The 13171-nt window shown below is 39.5% G+C and overlaps 2 protein-coding genes across 2 annotated transcripts; both read left to right on the top strand.

Moving 5' to 3' along the window:
- The first annotated feature begins 369 nt into the window (after positions 1-369).
- cgref1 (cell growth regulator with EF-hand domain 1) lies at positions 370-8722 on the top strand. The gene is made up of 8 exons (XM_061766302.1): positions 370-385; positions 1065-1351; positions 3732-3760; positions 4020-4094; positions 5326-5390; positions 5510-5634; positions 5740-5841; positions 7711-8722. Exons 1-8 carry the CDS (start codon positions 370-372, stop codon positions 7978-7980), a joined length of 969 nt encoding a protein of 322 aa, XP_061622286.1. The 3' UTR covers positions 7981-8722.
- A 657-nt stretch (positions 8723-9379) lies between these two features.
- Positions 9380-13168, top strand: efcab2 (EF-hand calcium binding domain 2). Its single transcript, XM_061765909.1, has 7 exons — positions 9380-9594; positions 9728-9797; positions 10043-10115; positions 10704-10780; positions 11360-11402; positions 12277-12343; positions 12445-13168. Exons 1-7 carry the CDS (start codon positions 9570-9572, stop codon positions 12561-12563), a joined length of 474 nt encoding a protein of 157 aa, XP_061621893.1. The 5' UTR covers positions 9380-9569; the 3' UTR covers positions 12564-13168.
- The last annotated feature ends 3 nt before the right edge of the window (positions 13169-13171 follow it).

Raw genomic sequence — 13171 nt, 5'->3', positions numbered from 1 at the left:
AGGACAAACACATGATAACGTGCGTCTTTGTATTGCACAGTGTAGCTGCAAATGTTTTATGTTGTTTGTCAAATTAAGATCAATAAAAACAATTCAAAGTAGTCTTACTTAAACCTAGTCATACATTGATTCATCTGTGAACGCGTGCAATAATGGTATGAACAAAAGAAATATATACTGTACTACACTACTTTACTTTTTAGTGGGTCGCCTCCCAGTGGTTGTTAGCAGGAATGGCAACGACTAAACTTTCTCATCAAATGGACACTGATTCATTCATTGCGCTGGACAAATTGACACTTTCATTTACAAATCACACAAAAGATGATCCAGGATCAATCACAGTCGAGTAGAAACATATCGAACGGTATGAAGAAGATCGTTAGTAAGTCTCATGCACCTCTGCAGTCATCTTGAATGTTTTTTTTTTTGTTTTTTTTAAATGAAAACACCTACCTATTCTCCTGTGTGACCACATTTTAATGATAGGTGTTATTTTATAATATATAGTACATTATAATACGTATAATTTATAATACATTATTATTTTTTTGCGTGTTATTATTATCGTGAGCCTGACCTTCCCTCATTGGTTAGAGCAAATCACGTGATTTTTCTTCTGCTTTGAGGTTAAGTGGGGTAATAAATCAGGTATTTTGTTGTTGTTTTGAATCTTTATTTGAACATGATTTGAAAAAAAAAATGAATAAAAAGACAAAATATCGATTTTGTTTTGGAAAAGGAGGAGCCTAAGCTTATCATGCATGCCCAGTATGCCCCGATCCGTTAATTCCAAGTGAGAATATTAATAAATGCCGACATTATATATGATGTTGACTATCTACAGTTCCAGTCGTTCTTAGATCTTAACATTGAAAACAACACATAAATAAATAATATCAGTCTCCGCAATGTTGTGCAGCGGAAAAGAAAACATCCGGAAGATTGACAATGGGCACCTTCCCTTTTTTCTTTTGTGGACGACTCCAAACATGGAGGGTTGATGCATTTTGTGTTGGCAAATTAGTTGTGTGCGGGAGTGCGCCCAATGTAGTCGAAATAAGCGAAGCAATTCTGCAGTCAACTTCTCGCAACTGGGCGGAACCCTCCTGTCACGCAAGCCGTGAAACCAAATCCCGAGTTGGCGTCAAGACGAGCGGAACGAGCTGGATCTCGCTGTGGACGTGGCCGACGGCTGTGCGGATCTTCCACGTGGACGACAACGCGCTCACTTGCCATTCCGGTGCAGGCGGCGGCCGGGAGCGCGCGTCTGACGCAGTGCAGAGCCCGCGGCGCGTTCACGTGCCACCAGCAGCAGCAGCAGCAGCAGCATCAGGGGGCGCTACTACCGGTACGTGAACGCCACACTTCCAGAATAATAGCTCACCCTTAATGACCTCTCTGTCCTCACTTCAACTGGCGTGACAGGTACGTGAGTGTGCGTGTGTGATTGTGTGATTGTGTGATTGTTCTCCGCCACGTCTTCTGCATCGCACGTTAGTTTACTTTCCTGCAACGCATTCATCGTCTGCGGTCTTGGCTCATGCTCACTCTTTCATTTTGAGACAGTCGCTTCGTGGAACCGGTTTTTCGTTCCGCGCGCTCGCTCACCGGTGGTCACACATTAGGGACACTTGCACACGCTCTTGGGAATTCCAACACAAAGCAAGTGTGTAAAAATGTCTACAGCTACATACAGACCCAGCTCGACAGTGGTTTCTTTTACTTCTTGCTTCCTTTTGGCACAGTTGGTTTCGAATGGGAAAGTTAATATCACTCCAAAGTGCCTTTGGTGTCCTCGTCACAATAACTTAGTCATCACGAAAATGTAGCAGCATCATGAAACTCTGAGGTCTTATGAGCAGTGCTCAAACATTTGCACGCATAATTCTCTTAAAATGGGTTCCCTTGATTTTAAGAAACATTTTCAATTAGATGTCTGTGATTTGGGGATGTGGATTAAGTTGTTAAATGATACAAAATGACAATTTCAACATGTTTTTATTAGCCATGTTATTTGATGAAACATGTATATTCTATTGTCATAATCGTATTGAACGTTTTTCCAGTTCTGAGCCGCTTCTCCTCACTAGGGTCGCGGGAATGCTGGATCCTATCCCAGCTGTCATCGGGCAGGAGGCGGGGTACACCCTGAACTGGTTGCCAGCCAATCGCAGGGCACATACAAACAAACAACCATTCGCACTCATAGTCATGCCTAAGGGCAATTTAGAGTCTCCAATTAATGCATGTTTTTGGGATGTGGGAGGAAACCGGAGTGCCCGGAGTAAACCCACGCAGGCACGGAGAGAACATGCTAACTCCACACACGCGGGGCCGGGGATTGAACCCGGGTCCTCAGAACTGTGCGGCTGACGCTCTAACCAGTCGCCCACCGTGCCTGAACATTTTTCGTGTTCCTGAAATTGCTGTCCACCTGCCCCTTTAAGAAATATATAATATTTTCAGTGACATTACTACCAGTGTATAATGCGCATTTTTTATCCCCCAAAATTGTCAAAAGTCAATAGTGCGCATTATACACGAGAAATTACACCAATTTTGTCTTTCTACAGTGAATAGTTACAGAAAAATCCTCTAAACTTATGTTCCATAATTTTCACAATAAGTGTGTGGTCTGATGCTGTCAGGCTTAACATGTCCATTCTGTCATAATTGATATGAAAACCTTTTAGACATTCAAAATATATCTGTTTAACAGTACATCATCAGCTTGCTAACCGAATCATCTTATGCCGTAAGTGCTAACATTAGCCAAAAATGTCCACCCTGTCATCAAGCCCACATATAGTATTGTGTGGGGAATGAGTGGGAGCTTGGCCAAAATTGATATCTAACAGCATAGCAGCTAGTACAATGAATATGAAGTTCAATGGAAAATCTAAACTTTTTGGGGGTGAAATGGAGACGTCTCAGAGGCATATTACGGCGATTTAATAACTTAATCTCCTTCAAATATAAATTGCATTCTAAATTATTCAACAACCATCGCAAATTGCATTTTTGAAAAAAATAAAATATAAATATAAATAAAAAATAATTGTATCAGGTAAGGTGGTAGGAGGTTATAGATTCTTATACAACATAACTTTGTTAGTGGTTACATTATTGCAGTGATTCTCAACTGGGTGGGTCAGGACACAAAAGTGGGTCACGGACAGCTAGTAACAAATTACATGTATTTGTACTCGGATTTTTTTCGGTACAGTACAGAGGCGTACCGAGTTCCCAAATGGAACATATTAGGTAAGAAACGAGAAATTGTACTCACTTGTGCTCTATCTATCCGTTCTCTATCTCGCTTTATCCTCACTGGGTCGCAGGTGTGCTGGAGCCAGTCCCAGCTGACTTCGGGTGAGAGGCGGGGTCTGTCGTCACTAGTTTACTCCGTAAACAAATACAGTGCAGCTCAGTCTCTGGCGAGCGGGCGTCAAACGTCTTTTAAACAGTATTTAAAAATGTACTGTACATGTGTTTTCAGAGACTTTTTTTAAACAAGCAAAACAAATCTTTATTTTCCTTAACTTCTATAAATGTGGGTCGTGACTTTGCAACAATTAAAAAAAATGCGGGTCCCACGGTGACAGCAGTTGATAACCACTGCATGATAGCATATCATTACATATAAGTGTGTTTGTTTAGGCGTGGTCATGGATGCACATCTGAGTAGACTGGTCCCTTCAGTTCTGGTTGTGGTTCTGGTCCTGCAGGTTCACCTGTCCCAGGCTGCACCTCAAAGGTAAAACACATCATGTTTTCATTGCAGTAAGTGCATGTTGCTCAGCTTTGTAACACTGAATGGTTTATGCAGATGTTTTGAGGGTCTTGTCAGTTTGTACAATAGCATTTATACTGTATAATTGTTATCTCCGCTCAGTTCTGCAGTATGTGTTTTAGTCTAAAAGAAGATCATTTGGGTGTTACACAGAAATATTTGCATATTGGCTGGGAAATGTTTAATTGATCTATGCATTTTCAACTGCACAATATATCCACAGGGCGGATCCAGAAAAACCTTACCCTGATTCCAACGTGCTGACCAATCCTTTTGGATCAGGAGAGGAGGAGCGAAGGTAATGGACACAACAACAACAACAACAACAACAACAAAACTGTCAGTAGATAACGTGTGTCAGTGTGTATGGACATTACTATTTTAGTGGGCCAAGCATCTATCCTCTGGTCACAGTGGACTTTAGCTGCTGTGTTGTGAAAATGATGTGTCCTCCTACACTGATAAGATTACATGTGCAGTACGGATTCACATTGCAATCTTAGCTGAAATTAATAAGTTTCGTTTTGTCCAATCTTATCAAGAAGAGAAACTGGCAGATCGTTTAGCTTCTTTTTTTTTTTTTACTAAAAATGTGTGTCTTTTTTTAACACGTTTGCCTGACTTTTCTGAGGTTTACATCTCAGTTCCGGGCTTCCATGTAGCGTGTGTGTGGTCATGCTTTTGTGGGTTTTCTCTGTATAGCAACTTCCTCCCACATTCCCAAAAAGATGGAAATTAGTTTAATTGAAGAGTAAATTGTCCACAGGTGGGAATGTGAGTGTGAGTGGTTATTTGCAGGGCTTGGCGTTGACATTAACACCTGCCAAGCCGCCTAATGTGGGTGAATTTCAGCAGTGGTAGGTAACACCGCCACTCCCACTAGACACATCGGCGAGGTGAATTTTATATGTACATATATTAACTGTAGTTTTCTCAAATGCCATCTGTACAACAAATCAATTGCAATGTGAGACTACGACACTGCAGCTCCCATGAGCACTGTTTTCACACAGTGTTTGCTCATTGGTCCATTAGTCAAGCCCCTCCCACCCACCCCATTGACGATTGTATTTGGATTGAGAACATTTTTGGTCTGCACCGAACCCCTATTATCCAACAACAAAATCGTGGCTGGTGAAAATGCTGAGTGTCGAGTAACTCTGGGAAACCACTAGCCACAGTGGCTGGTGAGCAAAAAAAAAGTACATTTCAAGGCTTGTTTGTTCGTCTATATGTGCCATGTGATCGTCTGGTGACCAGTTCAGGGTCTATCCTGCCTCTTGGCCAAAGTCTGCTCGGGATAGGCACAAACTCATCCGTGACCCTACTGAGGACAAACGCTATAGAAAATGAATTGGTGGATGGAATGTTTATTATTGTGGTTGTAGTTTGCAGTCATCTATTTTGTATCATACTGAGAGCTGTTTGTAATATTATGCTACTCTTAACAAAAATACACATACCTGTTTATTATTGTCACACCACTTGTGTGTTTAAAATATGTGCGCGTGTGTGTGTGTGTGCCACAGGTTGCTGCAGCGTTACATTGAGTTAACAAGAAAAGACGATGTCAAGATCAACACGCGGGATGAAGGTAAACATCAGCACCGATTCAACTTTGACCTTCACAGGGCTGACCGAGTAGACAAACGACACTAATGTTAAAAATGTCAAGTTTAATAAGAACTTAACTTATCCTTTCTGTTTGGTCAGAGGTGTTCTACCTATTTCGTCTCTATGACTTCGACCGCAGTGAACGCCTGGACGGCTTGGAAATGATGAAGCTGCTGTCTGACTACAACTCCCAGCATGCACCTGAGGACCAGTCCAATGACATGGTGAGAAGTGACTGCACATGTATACCATGTGTGACCACAAACATTATATTTTTTTCATTCATAAGAGTGTGATATGTTTTGTTGTTGTGGCGGTGTTGTGTTCAGGTGGTGTCCTTGGTGGATTTCCTTCTTCAGAGTCAAGATGTAAACAAGGATGGTCTCCTGGCCCCCTCGGAGCTGCTCTCTTCTCCATTGGTTCACACGGAGGTTAGCACAATACACCCTAATTGCGTATTACATTATGACAGTACACTGTAAGCAAAGGTGGGTAGAGTAGTCCAAAATTTCACTCAAGTATGAGTAGCGCTACTTAAGCAAAGGTAAAATAGTTACTTGAATAAGAGTAAGTATTCAGTGAAAAAATGACTTTTGCACTGCGAAACTGATGAGTAATTTCTGATTAATCATTTATTTAATCACAGCATGGGGGGGAAATGCAAATTGCAATGCAGAAATTGCCTACTATCACTTTAACAAAACAATAGTACATTTCATCTTCATAAGATAAATTAATTAATAAATAATAATAATTAATAAATTAAGGAAAATTCAGCCATGGTCACAACACAACACAATAGGCTCACCAAGCAGAGATTACTTTGAAAACAGGAACAAGGTAGCTTAGTGCGTGACGTAGCTGTTCTTTTTCATAGTCTGTAAGGTCATTGTAAAAGAATAAATCCATCCATCCATCCATTTTCTGAGCCGCTTCTCCTCACAAGGGTCGCGGGCGTGCTGGAGCCTATCCCAGCTGTCATCGGGCAGGAGGCGGGGTACACCCTGAACTGGTCGCCAGCCAATCGCAGGGCACATACAAACAAACAAACAGTCGCACTCACAGTCACACCTACGGGCAATTTAGAGTCTCCAATTAATGCATGTTTTTGGTATGTGGGAGGAAACCGGAGTGCCCGGAGAAAACCCACGCAGGCACGGGGAGAACATGCAAACTCCACACAGGTGGGGCCGGGGATTGATCCAGGGTCCTCAGAACTGTGAAGCTGACGCTCTAACCAGTCGTCCACCGTGCCAAAAGAATAAATAAATAATAATAATAATAATAATAAACAAAACAATTGAAGGTGAGGTCAGGAATGTGGCTCTTCTGACTCGTTTGTTTGGCTCACGTAAATTAGTCTCTTTGAAAAGGTTTCGTTTTTTGTGGCCGCAGAGACTTTGGCTGAGGTCATGTGACTGCCTCACTAGTGGTTACATGGGATCGGTGAAACAGAGTCATGTGACAGCGCCCGAGGCGGACGTCTCTTTGAGAGACCAAAACAAAGCGATAACGCAAGAGCAATAGGTTAAAAAGTAGCGAGTGGAATGTAGCGGAATGTAGCTCTGTGTAATGGAGTAAAAGTAGTGTTTCTTCTGAACAGAAATACTCAAGTAATAGTAAAAAGCATGTTGTCAAAACTACTCTGACAAGTACAAGTTATTTAAGTAACTGTCATGGACTTAACACTGCCAGTCTTCCCAGTTAACATGGATATTTGACTTCTAAGGCCGTCAATGGCAGTGAATGTGTTAATGTAGCGCGTTACTACCACCTCTGACTGTAAGTAATAATAAATGTACGTGTATGACTTTGTATTGTTTCTTTGTATGGTGCTTCACACTCTGCAGGTCGGGTTTTTGTAATTTTGTTGAATTAATAGTATTTTAAAATTCAGAAGGAAAAACTGTATATGATAACAATCCTAATTGCTAAAAATATTCCATATTTAACTTCAATTTATTAATTATATTTTAGAGTTTTATAAAAAAACATATTTGGAGAAGAGATTGGATTATTTGTTATTATTTATATAATTTAGGTTTTAATTAGTGATTTGTAAACATTTGAATAATGACTATTAAAAGCAAATACAATGAGAGAGACATCGAATTTTAGAACTTACATTTTTGCATTAACAAAATTAAATTATTCAAATTGCAACCATTCTAAATGATACATGAGAGCCACATCATCGTGGTTCCAGCAGAATACATAATATAATAACATATAATAAAATTACATAAAGTGATCTTATTTGACCACTGTAACGCGACCCCCTCTGCTTTTCTACTGTAAAGAAGAACAACAACATTCCTGTTGAGGATCAGAGGGCGATATTGGACGAGAGGATGCCAGACGTCGACACCAACCAGGAGCAAGAAGCAGCCAAAGAGGAAGCAGAAGAGCCCGGAGAACATGTTCAGCCTCATCAAGAAGTTAGGAAAGAAGAAGAAGAATCCTTACAGCATCTAGATGAACACGTTGGACAACAGGTCCCAGAACATTTTGCAGCAGAGCAAAGACATGAGCAGGAAGTGCCTGCGCATCAGGGCCAACCGGAAATATGAACACACACATCACTCACACACACACACACACACACACATACACACTGCAGAAGACTGATGGCACACTGTATATGGTTGTTTATGGTTAAATACTGTCTTGGTATATACAGTATACTCTGTGACACCACTTCTTTGCAATATTTACACAACAGGAGCAGAAGAAAGTCTTATTTTAATAATGTATTTAAACTAAAGCCATAATTAAGTTAGATAATCATTTCTAAACATTCTTTTGTACAATTTCAAAATTAAATAAAAAAGTACTAAAGCATGCGCTCTATGTTGAGTGTTATGCAACTTTGAACTTTTAAAACGGCAAACATGGTTTTCAGGATGTTCTTTCTTGGGAAAGTTACTGCTTAGGTGTTTGCATTGTGCAATGAAACTGACCAATGTCTTCTTCTTCAACGTGTTACTTGACAATGATTGAATGATATGAAATATCGGCCAAGTCTCAATTTTGTAAAAACAAACAAACAAAAAGACAGAATTAGTGTGGAGGATTTTAGTGTGACTGACTGCTGAGGTCCATTCTGCGACATAATAGAACTTCCACTTTATGAGCTTCAGGTTTTTAAATATAGCTGTCTGAAAATATGAATAGAAATATCACATTTGATTACATTTCTCAATTCTGTCTGTATCTGCATTGGAAAGTGTTTTATGAATCGGTTTATGAATTGCTGTTCTTGTGTCCCTTAAACTCTTTTCTGAACCATTTATACAAAAATTACAACTTTCACTTCTTCTACCTTTCTTTCCCACACCCTCAAAAGAAAAGATTTGCAAATATGAAATAGTGCATTCATTAGGTACACAGTCTAATCCCACTGAATACTGTATACAAATAAATACAGGTGTGCATATGCAAAGGAAATAATAATATATCAAATTGAAACTTTTTTACAGTGGCCCTCAGTATGTGTAAATCAAAAGGAAAGCTGCTACAAATAAGTGAACTGATTTGCATAAATGCATAATACATATTCATTGCATAAATTCAAAAGTATATCTTTAATAGATCATGAAGTATAATAATAATAATAATACATTACAATAATGAATAATATGTCAAACAGTGTAACATTATACAAGAGATGTAGCAATTACGAAAATAAAATAAAAGGTTAGGAAATAGATTGAGCAATCAATTTCATTCGTGATATCTTCAATCGATACTTATGTTTGAATAATATCAATAAATAACAAAATCTTTTTTTTTTTAATTTTCAGGCAAAGGATATATATAGTGAGTTAGATTCAACCAAAAAGTTTTGAATACAGAATTTAATAAATGAAACAAAATAGCTCATCGTATGCTGAAGGCAATTTTTCTTTTTTTCATGATGAGAATTCAGATTTCATGGCTAGAATTCACTCTGTGACAAACGCAACGTGACGTCACACGGACGACCCGAAAGTTGCCTTGAGAACCTCGCCGGGTTTTTGATTGGTTTAAATTGATGAATTATTATTATTATTTTGATTGTCATTTTTATTTTTATTTCAGTAGCAGTATTTTCGTTACATTTCCCCACAAAGCGCGTGCCTAATTTTGGTTGCCAGGCGACCGTGAAACAACAAACAAGATGGCGGACAACGCGCAAAGTGCAGGTTTGTTCCGTGAAATGACCACGAAAACCGGCGTCGAGATCAAGTCAACCCAAATGAATTCAAGTAGAGTTAGCAAACTAGTGTCAATGCAAACTAAGACCAAGTCTTTATTTTATTTTTTATTTTCTCCCAGAGGTGGAAAAAAAGATTCGAGCAGCTTTCGAAGCGTTTGACTACCAATCAAACAGCACAGTCGATGTCCGGTGAGCTCCATCTCAAACGCAAAACACAGTTTTAAAAACGGGATTTCACTGCAGACTCTCAATATGCTGTCTCGTTTGCATAAAATCAAGTACAAGGCGCGTCTATAATTGATAACAAAACAAACACCCAGTGATTATTGCATAATTTCATGACATATGAAGAACAATTTGAAGGTTTACGTCACTTGTATTACACGAAATCAAATGAAAATGTGAATGCAAAACTTTTTGTTTTTTCTCCTCAGTGAGATTGGCACCATCATCTATTCTCTGGGCCGCTTCCCCAGTCAGGCAGACCTGCACAACTTCATAGCTGAGGTCAGAACCCGCGTTGATGTATAGTTTACTCTTTCATTGAATAAATCATCTCGAGCAAGCACATCCTGCCACAGTTGTGAGATTCGGGGGTTCTGGGTTCGGATCTCAGCTCCGGTGTGGAGTTCGGTATTCTCCGGGTACGGTACTCCGACTTTCTCCCACATCCCAAAAACATGCATGTTAAGATAACTGAAGACTCTGAATTGTCCATAGGTGGGAATGTGAGTGCAAATGATTGTTTTCTCCCTCTCTTTGTAATATTGTAATATAGCTACAGCAGCCAGGGCAATCCGCTTTTTCCTTGAAGAATTGTGCTCTGATGTTTGTGGTTAAATACAGTATACGTGGAGCCTCACAACATTGTTTCCCTGAAAAGAACACCGGAGGTTGCAATGTTTCCATTGCAGTTAGTATGTGTGCAAGGGTCAATCGCCAGGTGTGCTATGTGAGTCGCCGACTGCAATTTGTTCGCAGTTGTCCGGTTCAGTCACGTTCGGCTTCGTCGCCCGGTGTGCGGCGGGCCTTCAATCCTCATCCCCGATAAGACTCCTTATCGCTGCAGTTGAGTAACTACATTTACCAAACCAGGTGGAAGAGGACCAAACAGGATACATCCACCTGGACCGCTTCCTCCCCGCCATGACCAAAGTTCTGATGGAACACAAGTACGATGTCTTTTATAATATTAGCGACCATGTTATTGAATCTCAACGCGGGTCGGGACAATTGGATGGCTCCATCCTTGAACGTATATGCCACAACATTAGGTACACTTACACAATCCATTGAGATCTGATAACAAGAACTACATGAACACATTTTGTCTTGAAAGATAGCAAGAGATGCACAGTCATAGACGACCACAGTGTAGCTCACCAGGCTTCATCCAATTGTGTACAATAAAGCTCTCAGTATGAGTCAGCGCAGTTATACAACTGCAATAATAAACATTATGAAATAAATTGAAATAAGCCGTGTTATCGAACTTCAGAATTTGTTGCTTAAGAACCTTTGTTGACTGTCATTACATTGTGAAAGTGTTACCTAATGCTATCAAGGAGGGCATGAGAACAGGGCGATCGCTGTACTTAAAGCTTATCATTATGTGTGCTGTATCATAGCCAAGCAATTAAAATAGCTCAAAGTATTGTGCTTGCTAATGACTAATGGTAGTACTCGCATTGTTCTGGTGTCATCACACCAACGCTGGTTGGACTGCTCGAGTGTGTGTGTGTGTGTTGAAGGTTCCCTCCCATCTCTGAGGACGTGCTGCTTCAAGCGTTTGAGGTGAGAGTGCCTGCGTCTTATTCACACTGTTTGGCTTGCATAAAGTTGTGCTTGGAAACATAGTTACACTAGTCAAACCAGTTAAACAACTCACAGTTCACTAAGGGTATTTGTTAATTACTAATAAGTGTGACGTAAAAATTAACAGTTGCCCCAATAAAGCACGCACACACGTTTTGGTTCCTTGCTCTACAACTCTCCCTATGCACACACAAATACACGCACGCACGCACACACACACACACACGTGATGAACGCCACACGCCTTCACTGTAAGGCCATGCTATTTACACCATTCAATCACCCAAAAAGCACATGGTAGCAACATTAAAAATATAATTCAATGAAATGAAAATACCATTTTGAATGAGGACAAATAAGGCTATACAACTGAAAACAAAACAAACAAACAAAAGACTACATTTACTCCCTAAAATTCAATATTTAGCCCCATAAAATTTGCAGAGTAAAATTATAGAATTGTTTTAAATGTATTTTGTTTTCCATTAAAAATATTAACAATTTTATATTATTAATTATAATGATGCTTGACTACAGTTACAGTATAAAAATGCTGTTGGTATGACACACTTTTATTTATTCGTAACCATTTTATTCCTATCATTACCTTTTCAGCTGATTGATTGGGCGAAATCTTGTGGTATCCATTTGGAGTTGTAACCAAATATGCTTCCTTGTCCTATGGAGGGTTGGGCTCAACTTCCCTCACTTTAACTCTGTCGAGAACACTTACACTTCCAACACTTACTTGAATGGTGTGACTACATATATAATGCATCGTGTAATCCTCACATAAGACCATATCTAATGTAATGAGGGTGCTTAAAAAGTGTTCTCTTAATTATGTGTTGAGGTTCTTGACAACGAAAAGAAGGGCTCCTTGGACCCGGATGTTCTGTCGCAGTACATGATGGATGAAGGTAGAGTATTTTGTTTTCTTCAACACAAGCAACATTTAGTCATACATTTCAGGTTTTATACTTTATCCGTGACCAGCGATTTGCATGTGTGTCAACAACAGGTGAGGCCTTCACTCAGGAGGAGATGGACGAGATGCTGACAGCCCTCACTGACCATGAGACGAACCTCATTTACAGCAAAGACTTACTCAACCATCTCATCCTGGACCCTGAAGTGTAGACCACGCCACAATATGCCTGATTTGTAATCAATGTCCATTACTGATTTACTTGGTTTTCAGCAGGGAGTATTTAACAACAGCTGTTTGTTCAATGTTTCTACAACCCCAATTCCAATGAAGTTGGGACGTTGTGTTAAATATAAAAAACAGAATACAATGATTTGCATGGGACGTTGTGTTAAACATAAATACATGTTTTTATTTATGTATAACACAACATCCCAACTTCATTGGAATTCGGGTTGTATTTAAAGTAGCAGACCTGTCATATTCATCCTTACCTCTTAAGCATGCATTAATATCCCTTCTGATAATGTACATAAGATGCATAAATGATTGAAATGGGGAATATATTTTGCAAATGATAGGCTGATCAGACTAGACCCGCAGACAAAAGCATTCACAAATGTGGAATGAAATAAAGAAGCATAGGTCATGTCTGGGACTACTTAGTAATTTGAAGCCACTGAAACAGGACATAACTTGGTTAAATATTCACTAACTTGGTTAAATATTCACTTTTGTAATCAAATATGACGTACATTAGTAACGGTAGGCAACTGAGCATATTAAATTATAATTAAAAAAAACAAAAACAAAAAACACC

The sequence above is a fragment of the Phyllopteryx taeniolatus genome, chromosome 2 (assembly GCF_024500385.1).
Source record: "Phyllopteryx taeniolatus isolate TA_2022b chromosome 2, UOR_Ptae_1.2, whole genome shotgun sequence".
Taxonomy (NCBI): Eukaryota; Metazoa; Chordata; class Actinopteri; order Syngnathiformes; family Syngnathidae; genus Phyllopteryx; species Phyllopteryx taeniolatus.
The sequence above is the reverse complement of the archived record's forward strand: the minus strand, read 5'-3'. Positions and strand labels throughout refer to the sequence as shown.